The sequence below is a fragment of the Apodemus sylvaticus genome, chromosome 5 (genome assembly GCF_947179515.1).
Source record: "Apodemus sylvaticus chromosome 5, mApoSyl1.1, whole genome shotgun sequence".
Taxonomy (NCBI): Eukaryota; Metazoa; Chordata; class Mammalia; order Rodentia; family Muridae; genus Apodemus; species Apodemus sylvaticus.
Window position 1 is genome coordinate 152,663,743 of NC_067476.1, and position 17,202 is coordinate 152,680,944.

The window sequence follows — 17,202 nt, forward strand, 5'->3', positions numbered from 1 at the left end:
ATGTTTTATTGGGGGGCTTTTAATCAGCCCCAGGCAACTCCAGCAAACTGGCTCTGCACAAACATCTCTTGAGATAGCTGCTGGAGGCCTTGTGGCTGGCAAGAGAGCCAGGTCTCCAAACAGGCCATGGGCATGGGCATGGGCACACCCACTCATGTGCTGAGCAGTGGGGATAGGCAATGACAACAACATAGCCTTTTTTGAGTGGGTCTTAAGTGTGTGCTTGGGCACAGCAGGAGAGGGGCCGGGGCCAGACCGAGCCTGGTGGGGGCTCAGAGGGACAAAGGCACTTCCAGATGTCTGTGGTCTGGTCAGAGCTGAGATGGCCTTTTGTCCCTATGCTGTCACTGTCTGTCGTTCCTTTGTTTTGTAGACAGGATTTCTCTCTCTAACTAGCCCTGGTTGTCCCAGAACTTGCTGTGTAGACTAGGCAGGGCTCCAACTCAGAGATACATCTGCCTCTGCCTCCCAAGTGCTGGGACTAAAGGTGTGCACCACCATTAGTTTGAGGCTATGTTTCACAGAGATTTTTAACCTTGAGTTGCAGGAAGAGGGATAGTTTCCACCACAATTGTAACTTATACCCGTGTGTGGGCGCATCAGTGAGAACTGCATGAGTCTCACTCCCCAGCTCTGAGTAAGGTATGCCCGCCTTGACTCTGTTCTCCATTCTATTATAGTCTTTCTATTCGACCGGACATTATTCTTTAAAAGGACCAGGTGGGGACCAAAGAGATGGCTTAGTGGTTAACAGTGAATTTAAGACATGGCATTTAAGTGCCAAGAGGAGCCTGGACTGAGGAGCCTGGCTTGGGGCTAGAGTCACCAAAGGATGGGTGCTGGTGGCCCGGAGATGGCATTGGAATGGAAAGTCTGATCCCAGCGCTGTGGAGCCCAGAGGAAGTGCCTAAAGGCCGCTGACTTCAGCTTTGCCTGTTGTAGGGGAAAGATGGACGCAACTAGAATGCCCAGCATAGGAGACTAGCCTTTGTCACAGACAGGACGCTCCAAGGAAGACTTACTGAGGAACTCAAACATTTTCTATTGGGATATGGTCCAGAATGCACCCAATGAGAGTGTGAGGGGCAGGGTGGGCTGGTCTCTGAGGTGAAACACAGGAAGGCAAACAAAACACTCCACACGCCGGTGTGTGCACAAGCGTGTGTGTGTGTGTGTGTGTGTGTGTGTGTGTGTGTGTGTGTGTGTGTGCTGTAAGCCAGGATTGCCTCTAGAAATGGACTAGGGCCCTGAGGTAGGGAGAGGGATATTTTATTTTTCCGAGACAGGGAGACAGGGTTTCTCTGTATTGCCCAGGCTGTCCTGGAACTCACCCTGTAGACCAGTCTGGCCTCAAACTCAGAAATCCTCTTGTCTCTGTCTCCCAAGTGCTGGGATTGACCAGTAGGAAGAGGATTTTTGACTTTGATGTTTGATCCCATTCTAGTGGACCTCAACTGGTGATAATTTTGTTCCTCACTCCACCCTTCACCCCAATCTCGAATCCACAGGGACAGCTGGAGCTGTAACTGTACCAGAGTGCCCTGGCATCTAGGGATGAGGTTGCCAAGTGCCCACAGCTGTCAGAATGACTCTAGCCAAGAGGAAGACTGAGGTTGCAATGCAACATCTGCATGAAGACAGTCAAGTCTATTTCTAAAAGATGGCCTCCATGTTGAGGGTCTGAAATATCCTTTGGCTCCTCAGTCGCTAGGAAACGGGCATCGGGAGGGAAGATGGTTCACGTCTTGATTGGTCAAGTGTTGGACAGCCAGAGCCAGTTCCCATGGAGGTCATCTTTCATAACAGATCTCGTCTGGGGAATAGCAGAATTCGTGGGTTTCTTTTTGCCAGCAGGAAACCATCCATGAAGAATGGGTGGAACCAGTCATCCATGGCCCAGACCTCCTCCAATGGCTGGTGGGTGAGAAAGGTAAATGTCTGCTCTGAGAAGCAGACAGCTAGACACACACATGTGTAGAAGGAAGCCATCAGGCAGGAGAAGATGGTGTGGTCCAAACAAGGACTGCTCTGTGTCCCCACAGATGAATGAGGTCCTGCTGGAAATCCCCTCTGCACGATCTGGCCTGACCAATAAGCAGTTCTATAAATGTACATGTGTGTCTCCTTATCTTTTTTTTGTATAGTTTACTAACGTATTAATAGTTTTAAGAAGTAAATATTTTTAGGTGGCAAAACTTGATTCTTCATTTTTATATGATTATACTCCAAATCTTTGATCTGGAAGAAATAAAGACCATGTATTTAAAAAAGGAAAGGAATAAAAGAATCATCCCGTGTTCTATGGGCTGTGGTGCAGGTGCTCACTTCTTCCCCATCTGACACTAGGAAATAAGTCACTAGCCACCTTAACCCTTCCTTCCTTTCTCTCTTTTTCTTTTTCTTCCCTCCTTCCTTTCTTTAAAACTTTTTCTTTAGATTGATTTATTTATTATATGTAAGTACACTGTAGCTGTCTTCAGACACACCAGAAGAAGGCATCAGATTCCATTACAGATGGTTGTGAGCCACCATGTGGTTGCTGGGATCTGAACTTAGGACCTTTGGAAGAGCAGTCAGTGCTCTTACCCGCTGAGCCATCTCTCCAGCCCCTTTCTTCCTTCCTTCCTTCCTTCCTTCCTTCCTTCCTTCCTTCCTTCCTTCCTTCCTTTCTTTCTTTCTTTCTTTCTTTCTTTCTTTCTTTCTTTCTTTCTTTCTTTCTTTCTTTCTTTCTTTCTTTCTTTCTTTCTTTCTTTCTTTCTTTCTACCTCCTTTCTTTGTTCCTTCCTTTTTTAAAAGAAATATTTATTTTATATACATGTATACACTGTAGCTGTCTTCAGACACACCAGAAGAGGGCATCAGATCCTATTACAGCTGGTTGTGAGCCACCATGTGGTTGCTGGGATTTGAACTCAGGACTTCTGGGAGAGCAACCAGTGCTCTTAACCACTGAGCCATCTCTCCAGCCCCCTTCCTTCCTTCCTTCCTTCCTTCCTTCCTTCCTTCCTTCCTTCCTTCCTTCCTTTTCTTCTTCTTCTTCTTCTTCTTCTTCTTCTTCTTCTTCTTCTTCTTCTTCTTCTTCTTCTTCTTCTTCTTCTTCTTCCTCCTCCTCCTCCTCCTCCTCCTTCTTTCTTTTCTTTCTTTCTTTCTTTCTTTCTTTCTTTCTTTCTTTCTTTCTTTCTTTCTTTCTTTCTTTCTTCTTCTTTTTTTTTTTTTTTGGATTTGGTTTTTTCGAGACAGGGTTTTTCTGTATAGCCCTGGCTGTCCTGGAACTCACTCTGTAGACCAGGCTGGCCTCGAACTCAGAAATCCACCTGCCTCTGCCTCCCAGAGTGCTGGGATTACAGACGTGCGCCACCACCGCCCGGCTCTTTTTCTTTTTTGACAGGGTTTCTCTGTGTAGTCCTGACTGTCTGTAGACCAGGCTGGCCTTGAACTCAAACAGCTCTGTCTGCTTCTGCCTCCCAAGTGCTGGGATTAACAGCGTGTACCAGCGCCCCCTGGTGGTCCATGTTTTAAAACCAAAGTGAAAATGCCCTGGCCTGTGAAATTCAGCCCAGGGTTGGGGGGCTTGGATGACCTTAACCCTTGACCTTCCGGGCTCCCCCTCTGAATGCTGGGAATACAGTGTGTGCCGTCATGCCTGTCCTAGTCAATGCTTGGGGTAGAACCTACAGGCCAGGCAAGCACTGAAGCCACATTATGGGCTGGGAGGAGAGGCTTCTGAGCAGCATGTGGCTGAGTCACAGTGGAGCAGATGACTGCAGTTGATGTATTGTGACATCAGAGTCACCCAGGTAAAGCTACTCTGACCTTCAGTATAAAAACCACAGAACAGGTGCTTCAAGTTGCTAGGTGCTCGGGTAATCTGGTTCACAGTACTTGGAAACAAAAGGATATTTTTGACCTTGGTACCCAGGGCATGGAGCCCAATGCTGGTGGTTATTTCTGGTCCACAGTTCTGGTCAGTCTATAGCTGTGGATGGCATGTGGCTGTGGTCAGCCTGTAGCTGTGGTCAGCCTGTACCTGTGGTCAGTCTGTGGCTGTGGTCAGCCTGTAGCTGTGGGTGACCTGTAGCTGTGGTCAGTCTGTAGCTGTGGCTGGCCTGTGACTGTGGTCAGTCTGTGGCTGTGGGTGACCTGTAGCTGTGGGTGGCCTGTGGCTGTCATCAGCCTATAGATATGACTGGCCTGTGCTGAGGCTAGCCTTAGCTGCTTGGGGCTATAGCTAGCCTGCGGCCGTCTGTGGCTATGGCTGTGGCTAGCGAGTGGTGTGGCTGGCGTGCACACGTACCTCCATTGGCCATTACATGTAAAGGAACCAGAAGCTATCACTAACACTTAGAAGCTGGCAGATCTCTTGTAAAATATAGATTTCTGATTGTTTTGTTCGTTTGGTTGGTTGGTTGGTTTCTCATTATGGATGGTTGAGCCACCATGTGGTTGCTGGGATTTGAACTCATGACCTTTGGAAGAGCAGTCAGTGTTCTTAACTGCTGAGCCATCTTACCAGTAGATTTCTGATTCTTTTTCAACATATTATTTACACTTATCTGTGTGTGTGTGTGTGTGTGAGAGAGAGAGAGAGAGAGAGAGAGAGAGAGAGAGGGCCACAGTATGCCTGTAGAAGTCAGAGAACAACTTGTGGAGTCATTTCTCTCTTGCCACCATGTGGGTCCTAGTGGGCAAACACAGGTCACCAGGCTTGGCGCAAGTGTCTTTACTTGCTGGGCCATTTTGCCGGCTTCAGATTTCTGGTCCTTATAAGATAAGGCAAGGCTATCCTTGTCCTTAGGTGGTAAGAACCAGCTGCAGATGATAGCATGGTGGGTGTTTCTTCCAGCCGCCCACCCCCACCCCTTCTTTTATTCTGGGAATCCAGGTTGCTTTGCAAGTCAGTCACCCCCCCCCCCCACCTTCCACTCCCCTCATGAGTATTTAATCTACTTCCTTCTTCGAAGAGACTGTTGCTTTGTTTTGGGATTTGGGAGACTGGAATCTCCTAGATCCCAGTTGCCTGGAGCTGCTGCCCCTGCTCCCCCTCTGGGATACACATTGTTGCCTCCTCGGTTAGGTTAGGGTGAAACATGCTTACAGGAAAGGGGAACCCAGGGAGCATGGCTCTGAGAGCTACATGGCCGGCACTGGGTTGTGACTCACGGACACAGGCTTGCGGATTGGGGCTGAAAAGCCAGCTGCATTTTTGACGCAACCACTCCTGATGGACCTTCAAGGCCCCCAGACTCTCAGATTCAGCCTTTCTTACAGACACCCCAGCCCACCCAAGCCTCCTCCCTCTCCCCGAAATAAGCCAAACACCAGCAGACTTGTTTTCTCCGGATCTTTTATTTGAACGCTGCAGACTTCATTAAGGGACCGTTTGCTTGAAAATTCTTAAACACGTGAATTATTGTTTTTTACAAGACAGGACAGCAGCCGGAGGTCACACAAGGGTCACAAGTCCATCTCACCACATGCAGAAGACGACATTGGGGTTTTGTTGGTTTCCTTGTGTGTGCACTCATGTGCATGTGTGTGCACTCATGTGCATGTGTGTTCACTCATGTGCACGTGTGTGCACTCATGTGCACGTATGAGCAGGTGCACGCCGGTGTGATGTGTCACATGGACAGGAAGGGCTAGAGCCTTCTGCTGATGAAGGTTGAACAGGACCCATGAACACAACCCAAAGAAGAGTGGCTGAGGACCCTGGTGGACTATGGCTAATATGGTTGGCTTGGCCTCCTTCAAAGGTGGGGCAATCAGAATGGCTTTGCTGGCAGAGGAACCCCGGCCTTACGCTGTGGGGTCCTGGAAGGGACAGAGAGTCTGAGCTGATGGGATTGGGGTGCTTGTCTCTATTCTAAGGGGGAACCTTCCAGGCTCGGATTAAAGGAGGGACCATTGGTTCTTACAGCTCAGGTAATGAGGTCCAGCAGTAGACCCTGGCTCCCATGTTCCTGCCCTAGTCAAGTCCCATATACCCCACCCCACCCCCACCTTGGAGCCTTGACTTGGACTACTGGATAGCCATTGTGGTCTCCATGTGACTCCCTGTGAACTGAAGTAGAACAAGAAGGAAGATAGCCAGTGCTGGCCAGCCTCAGGGTGGTGGTGGGGGGAAGGGGGGCTTTCAGTAGATCATGACCCCTATCAGCTTGAGGCTGCCAACATCAAATGTGGGCATTATTGTGACTCCAAATATGGTCATAGAAGAGATGGCATTCATGGGGACAATTCAGAGAAAGGGGGACTTCTGCTTCCCAGCTAGCAATACCCCCAGCCAGGTGAGAATCCAGCCCTGCCCTCTTCACCCATCCACCTGAGCACTTACAATCCTCACATGCACACACCCCAAAACACAGGCTGGGTGACTGCTGTGTGCCATCAGCAGACTCGCAGAGGGCCACGGTGTATTAAAAGGGGACTCCTGGCTCTTTAGCTTTGACTCAAGCCAAATGGGCCCAGAGAGAAAGAGGACAACTGCCCTGTACTTCCTGTAGCCACATCTGGCGCTTGGATTCCCTTTGGTCTCAGGTAGTTTCAAACCTTGGGGAAGGAAGCCTGGAGGCCGGAAACTGTCCTGTTGAGTTAGACCCTTGGGGCTCTCTTCTGTGGTGCATCCCTGTCTATCCAAACTGAGTTTCACACATCTAAGTGGGATAGAATTGGGCGACCCCACATTTCCCTCAGCTGCTCTGTAACTGCAGCTGAGTATCATGGGAAGCACCTCCATGGGCTGAGATTTTGTAAACCAGTTCCTATTTAATTTAGTTTTAGAAGACAGTAGTTCAGGTAACCCTGGCTTACTGGTCTACCTGGCCTTTCAAAACCACCTAGGTTTGGGCTCACTCTGAAGTTCATACACTACTGCTTCCTCACTCCCATATCCCGCGAGGCAGAGCTCGCCAGCTCTGCGCTGAGTGGAGACAGACATCATTCCCTTTGGGGTTATGGATGAGGGAGAGCAGGCTTTCCTCTTGGGTGCAGCTGGAGCCTTGTTTCCCCCATAAAGCTGGATTATAATTACCTCTGCTGTTTTTATTTTTCTAGGTTTATTTCCTGGGCAGAGACCTTTGAAGACCTTTGACTAGGTTTACTCTTATTTAACGAGGGGGGAAAAGCCCTTTTGGAATGGCGCCATTTGGAATTGGTTGGGCAGTGGGTGGCTGGCTTGTGGGGTGATCACTGAGTCTCTCTGAGGGCACGGAGGGGCTGAAGCACCATGCGGTGGCCAACCACAGGTGAGCCTGCGGGTTGGCCCTTTACTGGCCAGGGAAAGGGCAGCGTGCATCTCTTCCCTAAGTGGTCCTTGTTAGGCCATTGGGGATGGGTTGGATAAATGGTTGGCAGGGTCAGAAAAATAGCAAGAGCAGGCTTAGGATGTTGAGTCCTCTGCTGCACTCCCTCTCGCTTCAGTGCCCCCTGGGATGGCCTGATCCTTTAACCCGAGGTCCCAGTAGCTCTGCTCCAAATCCTTGTCTGTGAGGCTTGAACCTGGACCCAGAATGTTCAAGGCATCTATGCAGACACCCACATGTGCATGAAGGCCATGAACACACACACACACACACACACACACACACACACACACACACCAAGAAAGAATTGCTTTGAGTTTCCAGTCCCATTTTGTAGTAATGCCAAGGCCTATTTTTGCATTACTCAGCCTCCCTGGGAATACCTGCGATACACTGGGGAGTCTGGATCCTCTTACCCATCATGCACCTGTGTCCTATGAGCAGATAGCCCAGCTGCTGAGAAAGGCCTTCACTGCTCTGAGCTGAAATGGACAACTCACGCTGAGTGGTTACTTCTTTGGGCCTATCCCTGCCCATGCTCTCCTGCTGGCTTTTCGATTTCTTCAGGACCTTGGCTGAGAAGGACAGAGGTAGGACTACACATGGGGAGGACGGCTCAAACAACTAAGAGCCCCTTCCACATTAGGTTCAAGTCACCATCTGGAAATTTTGTGAGTAATTCCAGGACAAGGAGAGGTCAGAGGGTGCCTGCCCCCTCTTTCTTGGGAAGACAGCCAGTATTTACTTATCTAGGCAGGAAACCTCAGAAATAATATGACAGCAATTTTTAATTTTGTTCTTATGCAAAAGTTGCACACACATATGCACACAAACACACATGTGCATGCATGCACACCATACACAATCACAAACACACACACACACATACCACACACACACACAAACACACACACACACACACACACAAACAAAATCTTGTCTGTTTTATTTGGCTCTGGAACAAACCAAATTACCAGGAATTTTAGGGATGGGAGAAACGGATTAGAATCACATTCCAAATTAATACATTCAGGGGCTGGAGATGTAGCTCAGGGTCGAGCGCTTGTCTGACACAGCCAAGGCCCTAATTAGGTCCCCAATACCACAAAACAGAACAAACCCAAGGGGAAGGAAAGAAAATCCAACCACCAGAATATTAAATTTGCATTTGGGTAGCATCCTCTTGGGGTTCTTTCAGTGGGGATACCATTACTGTCTGAGATAGGGGTGCTCTAGCTTGACTCAAAGTCTCTGATGCTGGCAGAGCTCAGAGTCCAGAGCTGAGGCAGGTAGGTGACTTGTTGGGCATGGGAAGCAATCTGATTAGCTTTTCTTGTCCTGTATAAGCTGATGGTAGGCAGACCCCTTCTCTCCACATGGAGTCTGTCCACAGGAGGCTCAAAATAGTTTCCGATAGACGTTCAGGATGACCGAGGACTGGAGACTTGGAAAGGTAGAAGCTGGAAAAATACTGCCACCCTGGCCTCAAGTCTCGCCTTGGCGCCGCTGAGAGGGGCTGGCTGGGGAGGTCACAATTGGGCTGTCACTCCCCAGCGCTTGGCTACACGGCTATCTGGCCGCTGGCTTTTGAGAAGACTGTGAGAAATGGAACGGAGACACAGCACATTCTTCTGAGGTTTGCTGGAGCCTGCACACGCCCTGGTCCTTGGTTCCAGTTGGTGGCCCTGGGAAGCAGGAGGCCCTGGAGGGACTCAGGAATGTTCCTGAGGTCAGAGACAAGTTTGCTTGTAGGAGGGTCTTGATCCTAATATTTCTGGAGACCAGAAAACTCAGTCCTTTAAAATTTGGGGAGGGAAGCATCTGAGCTCCCAGCAACCCAGGTCCCAACTGCACCTGTCTTCACCTGGCTTGCTCCTGCACACCTGGATTCTTAAGAGTGACATCCAGGGAACATAGACCTGATGAGAAAAGACCCAGAGCTGCTCTTCCGGATGCCCATCACCCACCCATTGCCAGGAACTCCATCGTCCAGGATATCAAACCCCAGTCTTTTCCCATCTCCAGACAACAGGAACCCAACAGAAACAAAACAAAACAAATCAGTTCAAAGGACTGTGGGAAGGAATGACAGAGAGCAGAAAAGACCAGCTATGCAAATGAACAACAATAAAATCCCTAAGATATCACTCTGTTACAAAAGAAATTAGACTCAATTGCCCTATTATAAATATACTAAAAATACATATGTGTATATATTTTATCTGAACAAAAAAATAGACTACTCTGAGATGTGTGGACGTCCTAGGATGTAGATGCTTCTAGAGCCAGAAAAATGGCAACAGAAAATGCGGAGGTAAGTCTTATTTCTGGGTGTGGCCTGGGCTGGTTGGGTGGCCCTGGCCTGGTGACATGAAAGCGTTTGTGGGTTGTCATATAAACAATAATAGGTTAGGAAACGCCCGAGGCTAGAGTGTTCTGTTGTCCTGTTGGGGACCTGGGAGCCCCCATCTTCCTCCTGGCAACCTCTCAGATACTCATACACGAAGTCTGTCTCCAAAGGAGCAAGTTCTAGAAGCTTTTCTGTGTGTCCTTCCCTCTGAGTCAGTGCGGCCTGCGGTTATTTCACTTTAGACAAAGTTGGCAGAGAAATGAGGAAACGAGATCTATTTATATATCTATACCTACCTATCTATCTAGAGAGACCTGGCTTTAGGAACCCTTGTCTGTGATGAACTTTAAATATCCCCTTGTTCATAGATTGGCCATTCCAGCCTTGACCAGAGTCAGACAAATACATAAGTATAAATATTGACAATACATTACAGTTGTAGAGAAGAGGATGCGGTTGCGTCTTGTTTCCTCCTTAGAGATGTGGATCTTCTCAGGAGAAGGGACAGAGACAAGGCTGCAACTATGGAACACAGAGGAGATGGAGAGAAGGTCAGACTCGGTTGGGAACAAAGCTCGTATTCCCAGCAACTGTCAGGGCGAATGGAGCAGGTGAAGGGTGACTTCCTCATGACTTTGGGGTTTCCTCTCTCCTCGATGACAAATATTCTCTTCTCTTTCTCTCTCTCTCTCTCATCTAAATGTGCTTACGGTGGAATCCTAGAGAGAGATCTGTTGCCCCAGACCTGCTGCTTTGGAGACATCCAAAAATGAAAAGGCAAAAGAACTGGCTTGTCCTCACCTTGTCCACAGTAAGGCTTTCCCGGGCATCTTTTTGGATGGGCATGGAGTGCAGTCTGACACCTGGCCTTTTCTGATGTGCTGGGTGCTGGGACTCAGGTTCAGATGGCTTCTTGATGGTCCTGTTGACTTCATAACTGGACCAGGAGATCGCCACCTCCAGTTCCTAGCGTTATTTGGGTACCTCACTTCCTTTTGCTCTGGTTGGGTCAGGCCAGGTGGACCACCAACTTCAAGTGGCCTCTGCCTCCGTACGCTGGCTCTTCCCTTCACTGAGACCCATCTGTCATCTTCATTGTCATCTTGGCAACCCAAGATTTCCCAGTGCATGTAAACACAGGTAGGTACCCGGGTCAGGTACATGTGGCATGAGACTCTGTGTTCCTTTTTAGCAGGTGGAGGGTTGGTAGGGAAATTTATAATATTCTAACTTGAGTTACACGTGTGTGTGGGAAGCTATATTCCCACAGTACACACAAATATAACTGAAAGGAAAAAAAGCCAACAAAAACCAAAATGGAAAACTCTTATGCATCGTTTACACTGTTTTGATAGTTGTCTGTCTCTATAGGAATTCTGTCAGACTCTGCCTGTGCAGCTAGGAAGGGTATTCTGAATTCATCATTTTCTCTGTTTAATGCTACTTTAAGGTCAGACAAAACACAAGAGGAAGGGACAGCCAGGTCCTACACAAGGCAGAAGGGGCCTTTGGTTACAAGAAAAGTCGCACCAAGTGGTTCTTAGAAAAGAATGCAATCATTTCTACACTGTACACCCCGCCATCGGCTTAACCAACCAATGAAATGCCTTGGTTTAAAGAAGGGGGCGGTAACTTCCTTCTGGCTATATATGGCTATGTTAAGACGTGTTTACTTCCTGATATGTAAAATAGACTATATCATCAGTAGGAGGTTTTTTTTTTTGTTTGTTTTTTTGTTTTTTACAGATAGCTCTAAAAATATCTGAATCGGAAATCACAACTATTTACTTTTTATCAAAAAGCATTTGTTTGTTTTCCCTGAATTTTCACATTTGTGCTGATGGGTGACTGATGAGCAACACAAAAGACAGACATGGAAAGATGGTCAGCAAAAAGGTCCCAAGGTCACCGGTCACCACAACAGGCCCCCAGCACCAGGCCAAGCTCAGCAGGGGGCCGGAGGCCCGCCCCCCTTCTTCCTGCCTCCAGACTGCTGCTGGTGCAGGTGACCTGGCATGGGCTTCTGTCTTGAGAAAGCTCTGAGGATGGATGGCGAGGCAGAGTCAACTTCTCATTTTCTTCATCAACACAGCAAAACACCAAGCCGTGCCCTCTGGAGGGAGGGGACCCAGGTCTTTGGAGGTGCTGAGAAGCGGCGTCAGGAGCTGCAGATAACACTTTGTTTACGGGTGGTAGGATGCGCCTCTAGCATCCTACCTGGGACAGGCGGCCCGACCTCAGCTATGGAAACAAGAGAAGGCCAAACGTCATGATGTACTACGTGTGCTGACGGGTGGATCACGCCACTGAACTGCCCGGCCGACCAGTCACAGACGATACTGAGGACAGGTGACCATTATCATCTTTGCTTCATCAGGAAGACATGCCCGTCACTGTGCTGAGGACAGGGAGGACGACACTACAGCATTTGGGACATTACCCACTCACACTATAGTAAGAAAACCACATTGCCCCATTGTACCACAGACAGGCTGACCAACAACATCGCCATAACTAGAGCATTGCGCAAACTGGTGTCACTGAGGAAGGGCCAACAATACTGTGCCACTGGGTTACAGGCAGGCGGGACAGTGCCAGGTCAACGCTTGGACGGGAAGACTGACACCAGGAAGTACACGGGAACCTCGAGGGATACACATGGGTACTTATTGCTTTTGGCTGTGCCGTCTGCCTAGATAGCCGCAGGAAGGAGCATCGGGCTTTCGGGACGGACAGTGACATAGAACACACAATGGCCAGTTGACAAGAAAGAGCGGTACAACACCCGACACCCAACTCTTGCTGCGCCCTTCTGAGACGTGTGTGTCTCTTGTATGCAGGACTTTAATAGAACCCTGCCCCCAAGAGCTGAGGACCTCTCCTGTCCCATGAGGGATGAGGGGTGATCCTGAGGGGTCACGGAAAAGCCCCGACTCTGATGTGGTAATGGTAGACCCACTGTGGCCAGAAATGGGCACAAGTAATACCCCAAGTGCGAGGCCAGCATGCGGCCCACAGGAAATAGTGCTTGTTTTAAAGTGCGAGATCTTGACACTGTCCCTGGTAGAACCTAGATTAGAAAAACATAAAGTGCTTTTTTTATTAACTTATTATTATTATTTTTAACTTGAATACCACAGGAAACAAAAAAAAAAACAAAAAACAAAAAACAAAACAAAAAACCAAAAAAAGAACTTCCTCTCATAGTAGGTGTGCGCCCCACCACAGCAGAAAGTAGTCACAACTCTGCATAGGGCAGTTCAGTGAAGGATTTTTCTTTTCTTCTGTTCTTTTCTTTTTTTTTTTTCATGTAGAAAATGAAATTTATTATATTTTTAATGTTGTTTTTCAGTCACACACAGTCTCTTTGAATAATCTATCTCATTTGCATATTTGACGCTTCCACATCTTTTTCAGTCCAGGCTGGCGCCGTTTGGAACCCGGAACCCGCATTCCCGTGACAGACAGCCCTGGCTTATATCCCCTGGGCTGCGTGCCAAGCGTCAGAACCCTTCCTGGACTGCCAGGTGGGCAGAAAGCATTGAGTCTAAATTGTCAGCTCACCCTGACAGCGTCTCAGACTAAAGCCCCAGGTACCACAGAATACTGAATCCTTTGAGCCTCTTGCTTAAGCATTACCCTCCTGGAGTGCGGCTGATGGGCAGAGACTTCCTCATGATCAGGTGTCCTCTGTACCCTTCTAACAGGAGGGGCGACACCAGGTACTTCTTGGTGAGCCCATTCTTTCACTAGCGACCCCTTGCTCCAACACCCGCCTCCGATGAAGCCATGAGAGATGGTGGTGACACACTCAGAGGCGGGGCGAGCCTCTAAAGGACGTTAGGAGTGTGTGGCCTAGGCTAGGTCTTAGTGGTGGCTGTCAGCTCTGCTCCTGCCCTCTCAGGAAGATGCTGTTCGGTGTGGTCCCCATCCTAGTTGGTGTCCACAGATTTGTCCTCAGGGTCTCTCCTGTCGCTGGGGCTCTGCGGGGGGGCCTTGGGTCTCTGAGTTCACACAGAACTCAGCGGCAGGCGAGCCAAGCATCCCTCCTCCTCGATTTCTCCTGCAACCGCCCTCTGTGGCAGGGAGCTCAGATACTCTGATCCCGAGTGCTCCCGTGTGCTCCTCCCCCAGGCAACATGTGCACCTCCGGAGAGGTGTGGTTCTCCAGCTTGCATTTCTCTTGAGCCCCGGGGCCTTTCCCAGGCAACCCTTCTGAGGAGTAGACACAGTTCGGCCTTAAGAATTTAGGGGAGGTGGGTAAGGGGGAGCTCTCGAAGTGGTTCTTCTCGGTTCTAGCTCCCACGCTGAACTTGGGGCTGGTACTCCCGTGGAGACTCTTGGGAGGGCTGGAGTCCACACTGTAGAGCAGCTGGCCCTCGTCATCCGTGTCGGTGTCTATGTACTGGTGGACCCCCGCCTCGAAGTTGAACGCTATTGCTGTGTGTTTCTCCGGGGAGCGAGGGGGCGTCCTGGCACTTGCTGTGGTGTAGATGGAGGACTCCGGGCTCAGCACGGGCTTGTCTAAGAGGGAGGCACACTCCAGTCCCGCGACCGCAGCTGCCGCGCCTCCTCGGTTCCTAAGGGGGTCGTGATACAAACCCAGAGAGGGCAGCAGTGGGGTGGGATCCCCCTCCAGGAAATTGACCTTGAGCGCACGCAGCTTCATGGGGTTGTTGGTCTTCATAGAGCTCCTGGGGCTCTCGACGAAGAAACCAGAGCGGCCGGCCTCAGGGACGGGGTTGGTCTCCATGAGTCTCCCGCCGCTGGCACCCAGAGCCCCCCGCCAGCCCACCTCCGGAGCCGCGCTGCCCCCGGCCTTGCTGGAGAGGGATGCCAGAGGACTGTGGGAGAATCTCGTGGCTTCAGGGAAGTCCGTGGCGCAGCTGATGAAGCTGTCGATGCTGGACATGCTCCGCATGTCGATGACGCCCTCCGTGCGCGTGGGCAGAGGGGCCACGGGGCTGGGCATGCTGCCCATCTCCAGTTCTTCCTGCGGTTTGCTCGGCGGCGCCATCTCCTTGGTGTTGAGGATGGGCTGAGACTGCGCCTTGGCCATCTTACTGTACATGTCTTGCAACTGCTGGACGCTCAAGTGCTGAGGACTGGACGAGGACCGGGCTTTCTCGGGGGACCCCTGCTCCTTGGTTTCAAAGGACTTGCTCGAGCTGGTCTCGGAAAGTGCCCTCTTGGTCCATTTCCACTTGTTGGGAGACAGGTGGTTATCCTGCACTTTATCCTTCTTGGCCACGCCCTCCCCATTCTTCTCGACCACGATGTCCATCATCTCGATGCTCCGGGCGAAGGCGTCCTTCATGTTCATGGACACGATGCTGCCGTTCCTCTTGGCTCTCTCCAGAGCCTCTCTCCTCTTGATGGCTTTCTCCTGCCGCTTCTGCTCCTTGTAGAACTCGGAGAAGTTATTGACAATGATGGGGATGGGGAGGGCAATCACCAGGACCCCGGCGATGCAACAGAGGCCCCCTACGATCTTCCCTAGGAGAGTCTTCGGGTAGATGTCTCCATAACCGACGGTCGTCATGGTGATGGTAGCCCACCAGAAAGAGGCGGGGATGCTTTTGAACTTGGTGTCATCCTCGTCCTTCTCGGCAAAGAAGACCAGGCTGGAGAAGATCATGATGCCCATGGCGAGGAAGAGGATAAGCAAGCCCAGCTCGTTGTAGCTTCTGCGCAGCGTGAAGCCCAAGGACTGCAGGCCGGTGGAGTGGCGGGCCAGCTTCAGGATGCGCAGGATGCGCATGATGCGGAAGATCTGGACCACGCGGCGCACGTTCTGGAACTGCAAGACGCTCTTGTTGGACTCTGTGAGGAAGATGGTGACGTAGTAGGGCAGGATAGCCAGTAAGTCGATGGCGTTGAGGGGGCCCTTGAAGAACTTCCACTTCTTAGGCGAGGACAGGAACCTCAGCAGGTACTCCATGGTGAACCACGCGATGCACACCGCCTCCACGTGTGCCAGCTGCGGGTTGTCCGTGCTCTGGCCGAACTCGTCCAGGCTCTGCAGCTCGGGCAGCGTGTTGAGAGACAGGGCGATGGTGGAGAGGACGATGAACATGATGGAGATGATGGCCAGGATCTGCGGGGAGAAGAGAGAGGCTCGGTCAGCACTGTGCTCAGCATGGCCCTCACACAGAGAGGCTCGGTCAGCACCGTGCTCAACATGGCCTTCTCTCTCACCAGAGACTTCATGGCTGACCGAGTTCCAAAAGGTAACGTCTGTAAACCCGTTAATGACATAGATGTGAAAACCCGAAGCTAGAAAATGAAAACAAGGGGGCTGGAGAGATGGCTCAGCGGTTAAGAGCACTGACTGCTCTTCCAGAGGTCCTGAGTTCAAGTCTCACCAACCACATGGTGGCTCACAACCATCTGTAATGACATCTGACGCCCTCTTTTGGTGTGTCTGAGGACAGCGACAGTGTACAACTGTAGCTGTATTTATTATTTATAATAATAAATAAATCTTGGGGCTGGAGCAAGTGGGGCCGGTGCGAGCAGAGGACCTGAGTTCAATTCCCAGCAACCACATGATGACTCACAACCATCTGTACAGCTACAGTGTACTCATATACATAAAATTAAAAAAAAATCTTAAAAAAAACCCAAAGTGAAAACACTTTCAAGCTTGTCAGGCAAGCAGACCTCCACAGAAGCACCGGGAGTAAAGGGCTGCATGGCGCATCTTGCAACAGCCGTGCAGCTCTGCAGCAGCGGCAGCCTGGACGGAATGAGAAGGAATGACTAGGGCTGCCTCTTGATAAAATATTTATAAAAACACCAGGGGGCCAAATGTGGCTGTGGGCGTGGCTCTGGGGCGCGGTGCTGAGGCCCAGGGCTGAGCTGAGCAACTTCTGTCTTATGGTGTGTCTCATTGTCCTTGTTTTTTCAGACAGGGTCTCTCATCTTGCCACCCGGGCTGGCCTCTCCATCCTGATTCTCCTGCCTCTGCCTCCCAAGTCCTGGGATTATGGGTCACACCACACACAACTTGTATCTCACAAGTTAGATCAACTCTCTCTCTCTCTCTCTCTCTCTCTCTCTCTCTCTCTCTCTCTCTCTCTCTCTCTCTCTCCCTCTTTCTCTCTGTTTGTTTTTTGTTTGTTTGATTTTTCGAGACAGAGTTTCACTGTGTAGCCTTGGCTGTCCTGGAACTTACTCTGTAGACCAGGCTGGACTTGTACTCAGAAATCCGTCTGCCTCTGCCTCTCAAGTGCTGAGGTTAAAGGTGTGCGCCACCACCACCACCACCACCACCACCACCACCACCACCATCACCACCATCACCCCCACCACCGCCGTCCGCCTAGATCAACTCTCTTAGGTGTTACTCCTGTCAGGAATTCAAAGCAGCCTTCCCACCCCCATATCAAAGGAAGTGTGGACAGCTCAGCTGAACAGACAGAAGCTTAGCACTGAGGGCCGGAGAGACGGCTCAGTGGTTTCGAGCACTGGCTGCTCTTCCAGAAGACCTGGTTCGAGCCCACCACACACAACTGTCTGTAACCCCTATTTTTCAGGGGGACCAGAGCC

At 50.3% G+C, this 17,202-nt stretch overlaps 1 protein-coding gene across 1 annotated transcript in view; it reads right to left on the reverse strand.

Annotated features, from left to right (window-relative positions):
* Positions 1-8,232: 8,232 nt before the first annotated feature.
* Kcnb1 (potassium voltage-gated channel subfamily B member 1) overlaps positions 8,233-17,202 on the reverse strand; it is a 92,847-nt gene continuing 83,877 nt past the window's right edge. The window contains exon 3 of the mRNA XM_052184340.1: positions 8,233-15,748. Coding sequence (XP_052040300.1) covers positions 13,742-15,748 — 2,007 coding nt within the window. The 3' untranslated portion in view covers positions 8,233-13,741. The remainder of the gene's footprint in view (positions 15,749-17,202) is intronic.